Raw genomic sequence first — 19,475 nt, forward strand, 5'->3', positions numbered from 1 at the left:
TGAAAAGGTATATTTATCAACTAGATCGGATTAATTAAGGACAATTAAGTATTAAATAAGCATGTATCTACATGTACTTACATAAATAAGTATTGAAATAATTTTTAGTTTGATGGTGAAATTGCTCCTGCCCCTATTCGTAAAGTTAAAGGGAAGAAAGTTCAGGATGGCGATGACGATGAAGTGGAAGTAGAAGAGAAAACAACAGTGAGCCACGAAATTGGTGATATGACAACAAGAATTGATATTAGTAGTCAGATAACAGAATCTTTATTAAATGAATTGTCTGACAAAAACTGGAAGGTAAGATTAATTAAATATTTGTAATTAGTAAGAATTTTGTAAGGAAAAAAAGTCAATTTGTAGAGAATTTGTATAAAATCGTATCTCTATATCGATACAAAAAAAAAAAAAAAAAAAAGAAAATTAATTTGTAAATTAATTAAAAGGTACGTAACGAAGCTCTTCAAAAAGTTAGTAATATTTTAAGCGAATCAAAATTGATAAAAAGCTCTCTTGGCGAATTACCTCAAGGATTAGCCCAACGATTAATCGATAGTAATAGTAAAATAGCGCAAAGTACATTAGGCCTTTGTGAAAGTTTAGCGGTAAGCATGGGATCACCGATAAAGCAACATATACGAGTACTTTTCCCTGGGATTATACAATGCCTTGGCGATTCGAAGGTAAATCCGATTTGCGATTGAAAATTTGCATTTCAATGATTTTGCTAAGTTATTGTTTAATCTACATATCATAATCTACAAATTATCCGCGATATAAAAAAAAAAAACATCATATTTCAGGCTTGGATTCGTACTGCTGCTATTTCTTGTATAAATACTTGGGGGGATCAATGTGGGTATAAAGAATTTTTCGACGGTGAAATGATTGGCGATGCTTTGAAGTCGGGATCTCCAACTTTACGGAATGAACTTTGGACGTGGCTCTCTGAGAAATTACCGGCGAGTAAGTGTAATTTTCTCATTATCTTAATAAATATTATATTGCGTGTGTCCGTGAAGGTAATAATTCTGTATTTCAGTTCCTACGAAGCAATTATCAAAAGAAGAGCTTATCGTGTGTCTACCTATTTTATTTAATAATTTAGAAGATCGTAATTCTGACGTTAGGAAAAATGCTCAGGAAGCAGTGCTTGGTTATATGATACATTTATCTTACGAAGCCTTGATTAGACATACCGAAAAATTGAAAGTAATAAATTATTGATAATAAGCCGCGTAATAAGTTATTTTTATGTCTACGATAGCTAACAAGTTAATCCTAACGTTTCAGCCTGGGTCAAGAACTGCTGTGATCGCTGTTTTAGATAAGGTACGACCAAATTTGCCAGTCAAGCCATTGCCACCTTCGAAAAAAGCAGCCTCGGAAGATAGTGGTCATAAAACTGTTAAAAGTGGTGGTGCTGCTAAAGCTGCCAAATTTGGTGTTAAAGCAAAGGTAAGTTTAAAAATTAAAATGACTTTAATGAGTGTCGATAGAGTAGTTAATAGAGTAAATTGATCTCGGTAGACAGGAGGTGAACGAATGAGAGGCAAATTTATTGTTTGATCGACTATTGGTAATAAGCATTTTATACGATTATGTATATATGTGTTAAGTATCTTAATGAATTAAAAATTGAAATTTCTGTTTTAAATTTAAATTAAATTTTACTATCAGGCATATTTGATTTTTTTTTTGTCTGATATATATATATATATATATATATATATATATAAATATTTTAAATTAATATTAAGATGCTTGTTTATATTAACTGTATTTTATCTTCTTATTAAAGAGATACTTTCAAAAACTTTTTGGAAAGTACATTACAAATTACAAATCATCTTTCTGAGCATAGACATTTGTTTGCCAGAATAAAAATTTAGATGAAATTTTCTATACACACGAATTTTATCATTGTAATTCAATCGATTAAGTGAAAAAAGAAAAAGAAAAAAAACTTCTAATTACTTTTCTCAAACAGTATTGCACTATTTAAGTTTAATATAACAAAGTCTTTCACGAGTAATTTACTAAAGCTTAATACAAAACGTCCTTGATTAATTATGTTTTAGGGTGCTTCTGGAGGTAAAACGAGCACGAGAAAGAAAGAAGACGACATAGATACAAGTCCGTTATTAGCTGTAAATAACATGAAGCATCAACGATCGATTGATGAACAAAAATTAAAAATTTTGAAATGGAATTTTACAACGCCTAGAGAAGAATTTGTCGACTTGCTAAAGGAATTAATGTCAACGGCGAATGTTAATAAGACATTGATGGCAAATATGTTTCATTCTGATTTTCGTTATCATTTAAAAGCCATTGAATCGTTAACAGAGGTACTTATTGAAATAACAACATTAATTTATACGAGCTATTATTAACATTATAAAATTTGTACATTATAAAAATTTGTTCACTAACAATCGAAAATGCAATTGATTTTGTTTTACCTATTTAGGATTTACCGGGCAATAGTAAAGCTTTGGTGTCGAATTTAGATCTAATACTGAAGTGGCTTACTTTAAGGTTTTTCGATACTAATCCATCCGTACTTCTGAAAGGATTAGATTATTTACAAACTGTTTTCAACTTTTTAATAGAGCACGAGTACCACATGTTAGAAAACGAAGCCGCTTCTTTCATTCCTTATTTAATCATTAAAGTAAAAAATACTTTTTAAGATTTTATAATTTATTTGTATTAATTGTGACGTTGACGTATGGTTTGGTTTAATAGATCGGTGATCCAAAAGATGCAGTACGTAATGGCGTTAAAGCTCTTTTTAAGCAAATAGCGTCGGTATATCCAGTTAGTAAACTATTTTCATACGTTATGGAGGGTCTGAAGTCTAAAAATGCCAGACAAAGAACGGGTTTGTATCATTTGAACATTCATTGCCTAAAAGCTGTATTATAAAAAATAAATGTTACGCCCTTTCTAAGATATAAAGTACCATAAATATTCTTTATACAGAATGTTTGGATCAACTGGGAGCACTTATCGAAAGTTATGGTGTGTCAGTTTGCCAGCCATCCCCATCAATAGCTTTAAAGGAAGTTGCTAAGCAAATAGCAGATCGTGATAATTCTGTTAGAAATGCAGCGTTGAATTGCATAGTTCAAGCGTACTTTTTAGAAGGAGAGCGAGTTTATAAATTAATAGGACAAGTAAGTATTGTCACGTGTTCATCCTTGAAATTAAAATTATATAAAGTAGATGATTTTTTTTTTTTTTTTTTTTTTTTTTTTTTTTTTTAAATAGTCTAAGCGATATTTTATAATTATACACAATTAAATATTTGCAATTAAGAATTTATCTAATTCGATTAATTCTATTGTCACTTAAGATCTCAGAGAAGGACCAATCTTTACTTGATGAACGAATCAAGCGAGCAGCAAAGAATAGGCCGACAAAAACAGCGCCTTCTTCGGCGAAAATAAGAGTTCCTCCGGTGCAGGCGCCTATTTCTACGAATGACATGAATGATATGGACGAAGCAAATTATGACGATGAACCCGAGGAAGAGCAAAAAATGGAAGAAGAAAATGATGAGTTAGTAAAATTTACTAGCTTATTATTTATTATCTAGCTTTCGAGAATTATTGTAAATTATTTATAAAATCAATGATGATCAATAATTTCATCACTATTTAAATTATTTTAAATTATTTTATTTAAATCAGATATTCAGTTAATTTTTATTTTTTATTATTTTATTATTTTTATATTTTATCATTGAATTTAGGAGAAATAATGAAGTAGATAGACCAGAAGACGACTCGAATAAAAAGCTGGAAACGACTTTTATTTGTGAAAGTAAAAGCGACTATGAAAGTTTGAAATTAAGAGAAGAGTTTAATTTTCATGAAACGTTTTCGAAAATTTCTTCGGATAAAATTCAGCTTAGCAATCATGAAACGTTTGTTTTCATTTTCTTTTGTTCTGTCAATTTTGTATGTGGTGATGGGTAGATAACGGGCAGTTTATTAATGAATGCAGATGATTGATTTATCGTCCTTTATGCCTATGAATCTATTAACTAACCAATTGTAAACGCACTTGCCATAAACATTATGTGCGATTGAAAAATATTCTATTCTTTACAAACAAATTTATCTTGTTCTTACGTTCTTATTATTAAGTGAGTGTGCTCATTAACTGAATTGATTATTGTGTTATGTTTGATTCTGTAAATAATTATTAAATTACTTCCAATGTGACCGATGCTTTAAATCTTTGCAGCAGTATTAATAAACAATGGTGTATATAATTTTTTTTTTTTTTTTTTTTTTTTTTTTTTGTTATTGATTTTGTTTTGACTGTTTGATATTGTGTATGTAAATGCTGTTGTTTTATATTTTATATTTTTCGATATAATTTAATTGTTAAGGGGTTTACGGAGTTATTCTTGTAATTAGAAGAAATTTTTATTACTTTATTTCATTATTTTATAGATATGCTTTTGTTTGTCAAAACGTATAACGATTAAAAAGAAATACGATCAAATTGTTATTAAATAGTGCTGATTTATTTTTTATTAAAAATGAAATTTTTATGATATAGTTAAAATTTTTCGGTTTATATACTTTATACGAGAAAATGTAACATTTTAAGTTTTGAGTTGCCCAAGTTAGTGATAGGGAAAATATTTTCGTAGTTAATTAGACTTAAAATCGATATAGTATATTTATCCTTTTATCTTCCCTATGATAACAATAATTTTAAGAATTTCGATGAGTACGGGGTCTTACTTATCAAAATTTCTATTCTTAATTTAAAAATGATAAGGACGAAAGGTATACGACCGACTAGTGTCCTTAAAGAAAATTGAAAATTTATTATTAAAATTCTTAAACTTCATAATCATAAAAAATTTATTTTTATAAATTAACAAATAACGCCTCCAACAGCAATAACAAATTGTATGCTCAATGGGTTAAAAGTATGCTGAGTGTTGAGTGTTTGACTTAAATAATGCTGCGCGTACTACTTGTATTTTTCATTAAATATAAAATTTCAGAAATATACCTGTACAAACGCAAATAAAAGTGTCGGGGCCCTTTGGATTAGATATGGAATTATTACAAAAAATTGAAACAAATGCCCCGGTGAGATGCCGAGTTCCAAAGCTTCTAGAGCCAAATGTTGATTTAAACGAGCCTGTAGAAATGTTAAATCCCACTCATCCAAGGCAGTAAGTTTTGCATTGTTGGTAATAATTTTAATGATTATAAACTACCAAGTCAAATTTATTATATATATTTACGAATTACGTTGACAGAGTGATTCCGATATCGCCTCCAAAGCTATTAATCTCCAATTCTGAAAATATCGCTCCACTAAATTCGTGTTTCGGCAAGGAGGACAGTTTGGAACGTACCGTTCTGGGAATGGCCAGCTTAGATCTTACAACGGCGATTCAATCGATGAATACTATGGAATCTGTTAGTATCGCTTATATCTGTTATAATTGAGATCTTGTAATCGCCGTGTGATTATAATTTTGCGAATTAATTCAATTTCAGTTTTTGAAATCGTGTCAAGTATCGATGCTGCAATCCAAGGAGGATAAATTCATCAGTTCTGTAAATATGCAATTGAAGGTTTTGCAAACTTATCCGCTGCACCAAGGAAATGCTCAAGTGTCGAAAGGTTTCAGAACTACTTTTATGATTATACTAACGGTGAGTAGGGACGCGACAGATTTATAAAATAAGTTGCCACGAGTCGAGTTGAGTTTTGATTTAAATTGGGATTTTTTATTTAAATTGGGAGCAGTTCTACGATACCGGTATGCTTGGAAAAAATGTACCACTCCAACAGCTTAAAGATCTTGTCGATCAAATGATTGGATTTTTAGTTGAGAATAAGCTCGAACGCCTAAACGACGCAGAAGCTTATATCAGAGTTATCAATACAATTGTTCTAAAAATTATTGACAATTCGGATCACACTACAATAATATGGTAATAATTTTGCATCTCCTGATTTTTATCGGTATAAAATTAACACTATTCCCGCATAAATTTTTACAAAACTTACATTTTACTTACAGTGGACTTATAAAACTATTGCACGAGCGTGCTGATTCTAATGGACCAGCGAAGTACGAAGAGCTTATAATGAAATGTTTATGGAAAATCGTAAAAACAATACCCAATTGGGCAGGAGATTTAAATTATGATATGATTCTTTTGGAAGTACATAACTTTTTTAAAGTAAGAGACATTTAATTATTAGGTTGAATTCAATGTTTTAGGGGGAAAAGGGTTTTCAACCATTTAGCCAGAAAATATAACTTATTATGTTAGTCGGAGTATATTAATTTCGAGTAATATTTAATGTTAATTGTAAATATTCGATTAACGAAATATGCTTATTAATTTAACCATCGTCCCCATTGCATTATGAATAATTAATTTGAGAGTTTATTATAATATATTTATTTATCTATAGGATTATCCAACGTCATGGTGGAAAAAACAAAAGAAATCCGACACACCAATGCGAACTATTAAAACAGTACTTCACAGCATGACCAGAGTCAAAGGAAGTACAATACTCAGTCATTTAACGCAAATTAATAATACCAATGAGTCAGAATTACGTTCCTATTTAATGAGACTAATTACGGTTAGTTAATACGATTAACGCATTTACTCTCACCCGTTCTTTCTTTCTTTCATTTTTTTCTCTTGTTTTTGTAAATTTTTATTAAATTGTTATTTATAGATTATTATGAGATGTTAGCTCTCACATAACTTTAATCGATGTACAATTCTTAAATATGACATTATTACTTTGTATATTAGACTTTCAAACCTGACGACGTAAATGCTGCTACTAAAACAATATCATCAAAATCTAGTAACAATCAAGGACAAGGTCAGAAGCATATGTCGAAATTTACCCAGCAACAGCTGTCAGAAATATTTAAAAAAATAGGATCAAAATGTCACGAGCAAGAAGTAAATATCATATCACACACACACACACAGTTTGTCTGACATAATAAATTGTTGAAGTAAAAAAAGTAATGTTTCCAATGCTTTCATTTGTTTTAGGGACTCGTACAATTATACGATTTTAAATTGCAACATCCGGAAGCAGATGTGCAACCATTTTTAGAAAAATCTCATAAATTCTTTCAAGACTTTATAAAAGACGGACTCAAAGATATCGACAAAATTAGAAAGCATCAAAATAGCCTATCGGGACAAGCTAATAATCAGCACGGTATCGGTACGTAATGAGATCATTCTCGCATTTAATTATTACTATTAAAGAGTATATACTAAATGAAAAATTTTAAATCGCTTATAGATGGTTCTAGATTAGGAGCTTCTAAGGAAGATGGAAAGAACATGATGGATCCAATGCATAGGTTAGAAAGACTGAGAGCTCTTGAAGCTCAGTGTTTGACAATTAATCCAAGTCAGTCGAATCAAATATAAGCGCGGAGAATAATCCTACAGTCAGTCTTTAATGATTATATTTCTAATAATTATAACAGATCTGATTACTAATTATAGAGTTCAATTGCTCTTTCAATTGTGAAGTAAACGATTAAAATAGTTGTGTATAGTCCATATCATTATAAATTATGATGTACGTGTTTTATGTTATGAAAACAATAATATTTATTCAAAAAAAAAAAGAAAAAAAAAATCTTTACGCATAAAAGAATCCAAGTTATCGAGCTTAGATTAAATTCCAGTGTATTTTTTCATCCAGTTGACATTTTATTACATTATTACTATTACCTTATTTTAATTATTCTATGTAACTATTACCACATTGTATAATATAGTAATAATTGAATCATACATGTATCAAATGTTTTAATTATTCGTAAATATTAATGATTATGAGAACCTTGTATTTTTTTGTAGTAGCTTAAAGCGGCAAAGTATATTAAAAAATTTAACTCTCTTAATGTACGAGTAAAATTTTTTTTTTTTTTAATAAAAATAGCGATGCTACATATACACGATGGATTTAAGAAATTTTTCTTTTGTGCATTAACATTTTCATATGATTATATTTTATTGTTACAAATGATATACATATGCATGCATGCATACGCATATATATATATATATATATATATATATATATATATATATATATATATGTGCATTTGTGTGTGTGTGTGTGTCTGTGTGCGTGCGCGCGCGTGGGCAAAAGAAGTACACTATAACGTTTCAATATATTTTTTACTTAGGTACATTACATATAATTTGAACATAATAATTTTTTAATAGATTTTTGTGTTCTAAGCTGTGGTCGGATAAAACTAGAACCATATTTACTATTATCTATATTGTATTATGTTGAGTTATTTTATCTATACAAATGATCTGCATGTAAATTGGAGGCTATTTCCACTTCCCACTTATCTCCATTATTTAACAACTTTTCTTTATTATATAACAGCTCTTCGTGTGTTTCAGTTGAAAATTCAAAGTTCGGCCCCTTTAAATAACAGATTACATTTTAATGGTTGAATATTAGTTGACTTTATCTTTAAATTTGTTTCTAATTACATGAATTAAAAACAATAATTTTGTTCAGCTACATAGATACATCGTGCCACTTAATTAATATAATAAATAGCGCTTATTCCAGGTTGTAAGATAGTAGTAAAAGTGAAATATTACCTCGACTATAGCATCGACGGGACATGCCTCTTGACAGAAACCGCAATAGATACATTTAGTCATGTCTATATCGTATCTGGTTGTACGTCTAGATCCATCGGCTCTTTCTTCAGCTTCGATGGTAATAGCCTGCGCAGGGCAAATAGCCTCGCACAATTTGCAAGCGATACATCTTTCTTCTCCGGATGGATATCTGCGTAATCGTAATTCGTTAATATATTATCTATTTTTCACATGATTTACAGTCAACACATTGTTTATAAAGTAATTTTTTAATATTTTTCATCTACGATCAAGATTTTCAAACCTTCTTAATGCATGTTCTCCTCTAAATCTTGGACTTAACGGCCCTTTCTCAAAAGGATAATTAATAGTCGCCGGTTCCCTGAATACTTTGGTTAACACCAAGGCAAGCGATAGGAGCAGTTGATGCATCAAAAATTTGTACACTGCATTTTCCGTAACGTCTTTCCAAGGGTAATTTACTGGATCGTCAAACGGTACGACATAATAATACTTATTTCTAACCGAAGTAGTAACTATTTTCTTTGCAATGTGCACGACAGGAAGTACTGTTAAACAAGAAAATAAAATGATTAATACCTAATGTTTTTCATTATATTAAATATAGAAATAAATACTATTAATATTCTAGAGTTTTATATAACAATGACATAAGCATTGAAATGAAATGGCATTGAATTACAGGCTATCAATTATTCATTCCATTAGAATGTTAAATTATACATTGACATTTCACTTGTCGCACTTAATTTCAATCAATAATATTGAAAGTTAGTTATTTTTATTAATATTGTAGTTAACGACGAGGTTAATCGTTCAATCCGTCCATATTTAGAAAGTACACTATTCTCAATTACTCTTAATATCATTGTGATAAGGATATTTCAATAATAAATTGAATTTTTAATATAATAATGACCCTACCCTTTGAAAATATCATTTTGAATATTGTAAGGAATTTGTTGTGAATTAAAAGATATGTCGTAACTCGAGAAGAAACTGATTAAAGTTAATGGTCAATGCTCGGGATATCGACCAATCAAAAGATGTCTGATATTTTCGCGAAAATTGAGATGATGTAGGAGAGAATTTTGGCGGTTCTGAAAACTTTAGGTAGGCTGTATTGGAAAAACCGTAGGTATCGTATCCATGTATTACGTAATTTTAATATGAAATATATCGAAGCATATTTTTTTTAGTCGATACTATAAATATTTCTCTAACCTTCACATTGCGTAAATCATTCAAAGCGTATGTAAATGTTTGTTCTGTCTATTTGTTTATTTATTTATTTATTTATTTATTTTCATCTTAATGTCTCTCTAATTTAGTATTTCGTTCAAATACACTTCGTTCAATACACATCGTCCTGCGGCGGAGACTTTATTTTTATCTTTACGTGCTCTAATTTTGATGAATTTTGCAGTTGACACGGGGAATTCGTTGAAACAGCAAATGAAATAACAATGAATGAAACAGTGGAGCAGCTTATGACAAGTAGAGATGCCCAAGAGAGATGCAGTCACTGGATTGAAAATGTTAAGAAGATTTCGGTTTCGAATGATAACAGCAGTAAAAGTAAACTGGAGAGTGAATCCGAAGAATTTATCGATACGGATTCCGAATTTGATTCAGTTTCCGAATGCGGTAGGAAGAGAAGGAAATTGGGCGTAAAGCTAAAAACTGAGAAATTAGATTTAACTGGATTCATTTATTAAACACGTTGCAAATCATATTACCGAATTAGACATAAAAATCACGGATGAAACGGAGGTTTACGCTTGTTTATGGTCTGGCTGTGTTTATGAAAGTGCAATCGATGTCGAAATTATGCGTCACGTCAACTATCATTCTTTTCATTCGAAATTAAAATGCATTGGAATGAACACGAGAGGAAGAACAAAGCTCCCTGTGAGTAATATAATTAATTTGGCTTATCGCTTATCGTTTATCATTTTCAATTTAAGTTCAATTTAAGGTATTTCTTTCAATTTAACGATCAATTTAATCAAAAGCTTTGACTAATTAGCTGCAAGGTTCGTTTCAACGAGCTAATATAGAAATATTCGAATTACCGAATATGATGGCTTTATTTTTAAATTATTAAACAAGAATACGAATTTTACGCAGTATGAATAGAAAAGTAATTGTTTAAAAGGATAAAAAATAATGGAAATATCTGGATATTGGGAGCTTTAGTATTTATGAAGAGTAGACAAAGTTTTAAACGTAAACAACAAGTTCGAACTTGCAATCGACAAACAAAATTTGATTATTATGCCGCTGTACGCCGCAATGATACTTATAAGCTTGAGCATAAGTTCGAACTTGAAATAAGTGAAAATTTTGTGATTACAGTAATAATCATTGGATCAGATTTTGATTAAGAATAACCCTGAAATTAAGAATTTCAACCATGATGCCAGTCAAGAAAGTTGCCTAACAAATTATGAAAATTAGCGTAATCGCATTGCTTGCATTCACACACATATTTTTTGTAATTATAAGGATAACTGCCTTAGCTTATTTGGGATTTTGATTTTATCATTATCACGATAGAATTCTACAATGCAATTCGTAAACGATCGTTGCACCTATAATTTGTTAATACAAAGGAATATATTCACTCGTCGAAATTAGAACTAATTATGTACATCATTAAGTTATTAGAAGAATCATTAAGTTAAGTTCTCTTAAGGCACGCAACGTAAGCTTATTTATCTCATGTTATTTAAAAAATATTTTGTAGAAATGTCGACGTGACACGGACTGGAAGAATATTTTGGATTCGTTGCCGCCCCATCAGTGTCAATGGGAAGACTGCTGTGGAAAAAGTTTTAACAATTATCAATTCTACCTTTACCATGTGTTGACTCACGTTGAAAATAATCCTCGAGGTAACAAGGTTGCAGGTGGGGTACAATGTCTTTGGAAAGGATGCAAAGGCAAATATCCCAGCTTATATAAGCTCAGAGAGCATATGAGAGTTCATACGAAAGAAAAAATTATCGCATGTCCAGACTGTGGCTCTACTTTTGCATCCAATACGAAATTTCACGATCACTGCAAACGACAAATTCCTTTAGAAGGTTAATCCATAAAAATTAATATCTTGACATCATATTATGAAAAGATAAGGCGTTAATAATTTACTATTTAATAACAATATTTAACGATACCTTGTGCTTAGAGAAAGCACCGTTGCTGTTCAAAGCTCTTATAGAAAATACATTCATTCATTTGGATTTTGTAAGCAAATAATATTTAGAGATTCTTAATAGAAAAATAGAACAATGCAATGCAATCGATACTTTCGTATACTCTAAATGTATTTAAATAATCAATTGCCAAGAGCAATTGTCTCTTATTTCAAGTATATTTTTCCAATTTGTATTTATCGAACCGTGACAGATTGTTTCATTTGCTCCAACAAATCTGACGTCTTTTTCCTATCTCTACTTCGACGTTTTATTTAACAATTTGTTATATTATGAATTTGAATATTCATATAGTCATTTGTATTTACAGTACAAGGATTCCAATGCTCCCATTGTAATAAATTTTATCCAACCGAGTGTATATTGAGGGAACACATGAGAAATCATATATTTCACTATAAATGTAGTATGTGCGACATGAGTTGTGAATCTCCGTCTAGTTTAGCAAAGCACGTGCTGTACAGACATACGACAACCCGGAACTTTCCTTGCACCATGTGTACACATGCCGCCAAATCACAACAAGATTTAGATTCACACATGACCTTACATTCCATTGGATCCAATTATGTTTGTAATGTCGAGGGCTGTTTATATTCTTGTAAAAATGCCTACACTTTAGACAGGTAAAAATAAATAATAAATGGATTTTAAGATTTTAATAGTTAAGTCAAATTGAATTATTTTCTGTACTTTATTAAAAGTACGTTATCGCATGCCTCTAAAAGTCTTTTCAAGGCTTTCGTAGAGGAGAAAAAGAAGAAAGTACATTAAATTTATTTTCTTGTATTATTGGTTATCTTTAGACACGTAGAAAAAGTGCATCAGTTAGAAATTCGTTGGTACTGTTGCCACGAATGCCCCATAAAATATCGAAAAAGTTATAGGCTAACAAGGCATCTGATAGAGGCACATCATCTCCAATGGCTTAGCGGTCACAAGAGATTTCAGTATATACTCGAAGACGATGGCTGCTACAGGCTTCAGACAATAAGATACGAAAGTATCGATGAAAATACATCGGCTAATAAAGAATCCAACGTTCCTAATAGAAATACCAAGGACGAAGATTCATCTGTTATTAACGAAGAGGTAATATTTATTAATTAATACATGCTAATTACAATTGATCCAAATTAAATTTAAGGTTTGATTAGAAATAAAGGGTTTTAAGAGGGATGAATTTTCAATATTTCAAGAATTCATTAGAATAACTATATATTGTGTATTATTATGCTATAATTATTTATTATCTATAATATAAAAGGAAGAAAAGGAAGAAAATAAAAAAAAAATAAATAAAAAAAATAATAATAATAATAATAATAATAATAATAATAATAATAATAATAATAATAGTTCCCAATTCGACAGCTTATAATAATCTTATAACAATTGAAATACAACTTGGTTTTTCTTGAATTTTAAGGAGACTAAAATTGTCGATCAAAATAAAGAATCTGGAAAATCAATGCCTACGATACCGAACATCTTAATATCGATCGACGAGATCGACGAGCATGGAAATGTCATAGATACTAAAATTATCGAAACGCAAGAAACAAATGAATTGCCACCGTCTGCTGAGCCGCCCATTATATTAACATAATAACCAATACAAAGACGTATTATTTTATTTATTTCGACGATTTTACACAAAATACATTATTTTTATACCTTTTAATATCTGTTGTTGTATCCAGCAACGCATTCACTTACAATAAGTAATTATTGTATTGTTGTAATTATGATGTGTCGATAAATTGTAAAATAAAATACTAATTAGATAATAGGTAAATTTTAAATTTAATAAAGTTCTATTAAAAAGTACAATTTTTAATAAATAAGACATTACAATATCATACACATCCTTATTGTGTACATCCTTCTTCTCTCAAGCAATACAAAAATGCACTTGAATATATAGTATATCAAATATTTAATTTTAATAAATAATTTAATAAATCCATATATTAAAAGTAACAAATCTTAAATTAATGGCTCATTATTATCCTATAATAAAGTGATTACTTTTTACAATTAAAAACTCTTGGAGCTAATGATATATAATATTAACAAAGAATTACGAGATTGAGGGAAGCCTATGTGTGCTCATTTTGTTGTAGAATATCTACAAGAATTATGAACTTTTTAGGTCTTACAATAACGAATCGACTTACAATACGAAAGTGTGGGTACTTTCACTTTCGCCTTTTACATTTTGTTCTACCACGACGTCTTCGGGGAGCTGTTGTACGATTGGTGTCCACTTTCTTCGAACTCCTGCAATGAAAAGCAGCAATGAATGACGATAAGTTAAAATCACTTACTCATGAAATTAAATTAATATTATTTCTAGGTGCAATCGATGTACGATGGGCTTATAAGCTTCGATCAGTCTCATTTCTTCGATGCAACAGGGCAAAACATCATTGTCACATCGCGCGCAAAGCCAAACGAACAACATTCGATGAAATACCTGTGTACTCTGTTGACCGAAACTGTTGGCTGCTTCTTTAGTTGCAAATGTTGCTGCACTAATTCGGCCAATTTTCCCTGTTGCGCCAGCATCGACAAAAATGTACATATAAATTCGTCGTAATTGTGCGTCCTTCTGCAGTCGTCGATCTAAAAAGAGTTTTCACATTCTCACGTTAAATTGTCCTCGTTGGAAATGTTTTAAGTGGTACCGAGTAAAAGCAACGCTTAACCTTATATTTGTTTCGTTTATCATTTTCATCCTTCAAAGCCGTTTCGCAAATCCCAATTTCATGCTCTAAATTCTTTAGCAGCGCCAGTAGGTCCTTTGGAGCAAAAGTGTGTGGCTCAAAGAGTTCTGGATATTTGGAGCAAAGTTTAGGATCAATTTTTTCAACTTTCTTCTCTTCCGTAACTGTATCACCGTTGCTTGTTTTTACTCTAGCGTGAGGTATTCTAACTTCGCCTGACAAACAAACCTTTTTGTTCAACTGCGTATTGTCAGAGACGAGTCTTTTACCATTAATATTGATATTACCCAAAGAACGACCTGAACATAAAAATTAATAAACATCAAATGGCTTTGAGCTTTTAATTGTAATTTAATCGCAATTGCGAATGTTAATAGAGAAGTATATTAATTATATGTAAAGCATACTCAGTCCATTTTCATTCTTTTCATCTCCCGCTACTCTAATCACAACAAATTTTTTAAAATCTTTCGTCGACGTAGGACTAATTTGTCCCGAATTCCAGCCCCAAGCTATAATAATAATAAACACCTTATCAAACACTTTCCAAGGTTATAATAGTAAGTCGTACGATATAAGGATTATTCTAACCTTGGGTAGGCGAATTAAAAGCAGAACCTATTTCCGATGAAGTATCCGTACTCGATGAACTGTGGGCAGGAGAAGTTTGGATTTGTAGAGGCGTTGCGTAGTCCAGTGCACAGACATTCACTACTTTTTCAATGCCACTAAACGGAAAGAATTGCCATTGGAGTGTTCATTAATAGTTAAACAAATAAACCTTAATATTTTAATGCTAGCCGATTTTAAAGAATGGACGTTCTTACCTCGTCGACGGCTTCACACTTGAATTCGAGGCCTCGTCGTTCTCATTCGTCGAATCATTACATCGTTCCACACTTATAATAGGTATTGAATTTGTACCTTCGGTTTCATTTTTTATCGCAATGCTTTCCTCTTCCACCTTTTCCTTCTTCTCACTCAATTTCTCGGCTTTCTCACTATCGGTATTATTACTACTGCTATTATTATTTTTGTTATTATGATTTTCAGAATTATTCTGATGAGTTAGCTTAACAAGTTGCTGCAAGGCTTCCAGAACTATTTGTCTGTTGGTTTTCAACATTGTTAATTTATGAGAAATAGCCAACCTACGGTCCGGTACAACAGCCATTAAGTTAAATCTTATATCCTGCAACTGCTCCCCCGTAGAAATGCCCAGACGATCCGTTATAACTCTTCTGAACTGCTCCGTCCATTCCTCGTGCTCTTTCCATGGCCCGTGATCCATTGGGTAAGGCTTTAGCCCGTCCAATTCAAAAAGTCTTCCATTTATGGGCACGTAACTCACGAAATGAAAAGCTTCACCGGTAAATCTACCAGTGGATACACCAGCTGTACTTTTATCCTGTCTCCTTTTGGCTTGAGGCATCGCATGGGAATTATGGGCGCACGCTAGCTCCGGTGTATTCCCAATTGCCCAGCCCTTATTCTCCGGACACATACCAGTCGTGTGAACTTTTAGACGAGATAAAGTTGTACCAAGATGAATGTTGGGACAATTTAGTAACACGGACAGTAAAGCGTGCGTCGCGCAACTATTTGGAACAACCTGTAACGATCGATGGCTATAATTAATTCTTTTTTCACCTAATCATTTTAAATGATCATTTTTTAAATAAGTATACGCAATAAGACATTACAATCGCTGAAAAGCAATTACATCGATCGATTCATTAATATTAACAATCCGCTTTAGTTATAGTCACTCTGTATAAAATTTTTCTATTTTATAAAGCTCGGGGGTATCTTACTTGTTGCGCAAAAAATATATTATTAACAATGTCTTCATCTTTGACAAAACTCTCATCTTGTTCCACCACTTTGCGCCTCGATCGCCTTTCTTCTATCCAGCGAAATAAAAATATAAAGCCATAAACGGGACCCTCGAGTGATTTTTGAAGATCATAAATCTCTTCCACTTGAACTCCTTTGACACCAAAATCTTCTAAAAGCAGTGTAAATAATCCTGAAATACAACGACAACAATATCGTTAAATACCAAATGAAAATTTCCAATTTTACCCTAAATACAATTAATCGCCAAAACTCATTTATTAAAAAATATTAAGTATAAGAGAAAATATATTCTTTATAATGATTTTTGCTGCATTATTAAAAAAAAAAAAAAAAAAAAAAGAAAAAAGAAAAAAGAAAAACAAAACGGAAAGCATAATTGTATTATTATACCTGGATCACTTTCAAGTTCCAGCCAACCCTCTGTCAAGCGATTAATGTCAACAGGCATTTTGGAGTCATTTCCTTTTCATAAATTCACATACTAAAAAAAAAAAAAAAACATACACGAGAAGACTTTCTTATAGCCATTCAATTTTTATAATTTTTATTCTTTCTTTATTTTTTCTTTACCTTTTTTTTTTTTTTTTTTTTTTATTTTTTTTTTTTATTTTTATTTATTTTTGTTGTTGTTGTTGTTGTTTTTTGTTTTTGGACAAAATCCTAAAGCATCAGCTGTACCCGTAGACAATCAGGGTGCCATTATTTCTTTATTACAAGTGCAGCACTGCGAGTATTAAATTTATGCGAATTTTAAGCCATCGGTCACGTGACAAGGTCTTCGAGGGGTCATTTATGCTGGCTATTTTGAAAAAGAGAAGAAACAATAAATGCACTTATTTAATGTGCGGCTGTAAAAGTTGTTTTATTATATAAAAATGTCGTTTATATAAGGATCGATCGTTGTGTTAACAATACGAATATATAAAAATTAATTAGCCGAGCATTAAGGCTTATTTTCACATATTTATAAGCAGTCGTAACGAATGGCCGAACATCATATTTCTATTTTTCTCATCTTTGATCTGATTTTCTAAAGCCTTTGTAATGCCTTCAAGAATCATCGTACAGCAAATTTATTATACAAAAAATTATCGAGTCTTAAATGAATAAAATACAACAATGTTTTAAGAAACAATAAAATTTATCTTTAGTTTGTATGTGATTTTTTCACGAAAAAGGCAGATTTTTTTTTTTATTTATTATAAATAAGATGCTCGTGTACAGTTAATTATCGGTATATGAATATTGATTCCTCCCCCCCCCCCTTCATTTTCTGCACAAGAGACTTAAATTAATTTGGCCGAAAAAAAAAGAAGAAAGTATTGGCAATTTTTTAATTAGATAAAAATCAATAATTTCTCAAATATTAAATAATTTTAATGGAGCTTATTTTCAAAGACCATGCAACTATATTTGCTTGCCTCTACGAAACTCCATGTGCACATTACTTGGATGGTTAGGTATGGTATCACCATCATACAAATAGCAATAACGTCACAATTTTTTTGTTTAATACAAATATTCAGATATTCTGCAGAATTACATAATATTAATAAGCGCATGCGCAAATGCTAAAATTGCTGGTGAAATTTGGCGTAAATAAAATTTGTTAAGTTTATATGATGGATCGAATGCAATATACGATGCTGCTAATAATGGAACGCGAGTCTCATGAAAATCAACGAGCAGAATTCATTTTTCCAAGTAGTAGGGTCTGGTAGAAAACAAAACAAAAAAAAAAAAACAAATTTTCATAACATAATTTTTGGAATCAACATTCTCTACTACGTCGCACTATCTTTGTTCGATGTTCCGTAATACGAAAAGGTTCATCGTTAAAGTAACATTTGAATAATTCTGCATTAAATTAATAAATTAAAAACCAAAATTAATAAAAAAGAAACATCATGGTTGTTTATTATTTAACTATATTTATTTTTAACGTGCATATTATACAAATCATATATTATTGAATATTTCATATTTGTTTAATAATATTATGGAACGATAAGTTGAGATCAAATAAAAGCAACGACTTCATAATATTACTCGTGTAATATATATTTATATATATATATATATATATATATATATATATATTTATATATATATATAATCACATAATGTAATAATTCGTATTTTATAATTATTTTTACTTAAGCTGCGAAACATTTGACACATTTAAATTTAAATGCACTGAGACTTTGATATTGCAATCTGCGCATGCATATACCACTGATTCGACATTCGAACATTTTTCTTAAAAAAATCTATAATTTCATTACAATAAATGTCAGTTATTATTCCTTTTTGGCGGATATTTATTTAGTTCCAAGGTAATGTAATAATTTGTTTCTAGAAAAGAGTCTCTTTGGCTTATAATACTTATGGGAATGTTACCTTAACGCGAAGAGAAGTCAGGATACACGTTTAAGAAAAAAAAAAAATATATATATATATATATATAAATATACTTTTCAATTTATTTGCAGGATGCGGTTGAAAATAATATAACTCAAATTGGTTTATCTTGAAAAAATGGGCGATTTATTAAATACGTGCGACACTCGTTTCTGGAATTGCCTAAGACGTAATTTTCAAATGCTCCTTGTGCTCATGCGCGGAATTTCTAGTTCTGTTCAGTTAAGAAGACGAGAGAGATGGAGTAATAGAGACAGAGAGCAGACCGAATAAAGCTGATATTGAAAAAAGAAAAGTGAAATTTTGTTGCGTCCACATTTATAATGTCAAGTGTAACGAACGTCAACATAACACATTAAAATACGTCCTGCCCGAATTATAAAAATGGGTATTGTATGCAGCTGTATACTAATTTTCCTTTGTTACAAGTTCATATGACTAACTTCTGTTCTAAAGACAGTCATAGTTTACTTTGACTCGTAACATAATATCATGTAAATGTCAAAGAGAAATTATTTTTTGCAAGTTTTAAAAAAAAAAAAAAA

General features: G+C 30.5%; 5 protein-coding genes across 5 annotated transcripts in view; 3 read left to right on the forward strand and 2 right to left on the reverse strand.

Moving 5' to 3' along the window:
- Positions 1–7,805, forward strand: part of msps (msps cytoskeleton-associated protein 5) — a 12,295-nt gene extending 4,490 nt beyond the window's left edge. Inside the window, 21 exon segments of the mRNA XM_011499321.1 lie at positions 1–16; positions 107–303; positions 450–686; positions 807–969; positions 1,046–1,215; positions 1,297–1,461; positions 2,085–2,354; positions 2,477–2,680; positions 2,755–2,890; positions 2,992–3,185; positions 3,365–3,570; positions 3,764–3,937; positions 5,039–5,212; positions 5,300–5,462; positions 5,544–5,702; positions 5,797–5,984; positions 6,074–6,236; positions 6,475–6,651; positions 6,831–6,986; positions 7,083–7,260; positions 7,342–7,805. The exon segment at positions 1–16 is cut by the window's left edge and continues 166 nt beyond it. Coding sequence (XP_011497623.1) covers positions 1–16; positions 107–303; positions 450–686; positions 807–969; positions 1,046–1,215; positions 1,297–1,461; positions 2,085–2,354; positions 2,477–2,680; positions 2,755–2,890; positions 2,992–3,185; positions 3,365–3,570; positions 3,764–3,937; positions 5,039–5,212; positions 5,300–5,462; positions 5,544–5,702; positions 5,797–5,984; positions 6,074–6,236; positions 6,475–6,651; positions 6,831–6,986; positions 7,083–7,260; positions 7,342–7,472 — 3,621 coding nt within the window. The 3' untranslated portion in view covers positions 7,473–7,805.
- A 418-nt stretch (positions 7,806–8,223) lies between these two features.
- ND-23 (NADH dehydrogenase (ubiquinone) 23 kDa subunit) lies at positions 8,224–9,266 on the reverse strand. The gene is made up of 3 exons (XM_011499025.1): positions 8,986–9,266; positions 8,679–8,871; positions 8,224–8,493 (listed from the first exon to the last, which is right to left on the reverse strand). The coding sequence occupies exons 1-3, from the start codon at positions 9,111–9,113 to the stop codon at positions 8,362–8,364; spliced, it is 453 nt and encodes a 150-aa protein (XP_011497327.1). The 5' UTR covers positions 9,114–9,266; the 3' UTR covers positions 8,224–8,361.
- Positions 9,267–9,676: 410 nt separating this feature from the next.
- Positions 9,677–13,702, forward strand: Hinfp (Histone H4 transcription factor). The gene is given in 7 exon segments (XM_011499026.1): positions 9,677–9,840; positions 10,129–10,401; positions 10,403–10,613; positions 11,452–11,791; positions 12,231–12,546; positions 12,727–13,012; positions 13,353–13,702. Coding segments are annotated over 6 exon segments (1,563 nt in total). The 5' UTR covers positions 9,677–9,840; positions 10,129–10,168; the 3' UTR covers positions 13,530–13,702.
- Positions 13,703–14,101: 399 nt separating this feature from the next.
- calypso (ubiquitin carboxyl-terminal hydrolase calypso) lies at positions 14,102–16,985 on the reverse strand. The gene is made up of 8 exons (XM_011499028.1): positions 16,900–16,985; positions 16,464–16,678; positions 15,477–16,261; positions 15,241–15,377; positions 15,057–15,161; positions 14,632–14,948; positions 14,400–14,548; positions 14,102–14,203 (listed from the first exon to the last, which is right to left on the reverse strand). Exons 1-8 carry the CDS (start codon positions 16,955–16,957, stop codon positions 14,122–14,124), a joined length of 1,848 nt encoding a protein of 615 aa, XP_011497330.1. The 5' UTR covers positions 16,958–16,985; the 3' UTR covers positions 14,102–14,121.
- A 2,101-nt stretch (positions 16,986–19,086) lies between these two features.
- Positions 19,087–19,475, forward strand: part of LOC105361765 (ankyrin repeat domain-containing protein 54) — a 2,880-nt gene continuing 2,491 nt past the window's right edge. Inside the window, exon 1 of the mRNA XM_011499029.1 lies at positions 19,087–19,318. Coding sequence (XP_011497331.1) covers positions 19,315–19,318 — 4 coding nt within the window. The 5' untranslated portion in view covers positions 19,087–19,314. The remainder of the gene's footprint in view (positions 19,319–19,475) is intronic.

The sequence above is a fragment of the Ceratosolen solmsi genome, unplaced genomic scaffold (assembly GCF_000503995.2).
Source record: "Ceratosolen solmsi marchali unplaced genomic scaffold, CerSol_1.0 scaffold2, whole genome shotgun sequence".
NCBI lineage: Eukaryota > Metazoa > Arthropoda > Insecta > Hymenoptera > Agaonidae > Ceratosolen > Ceratosolen solmsi.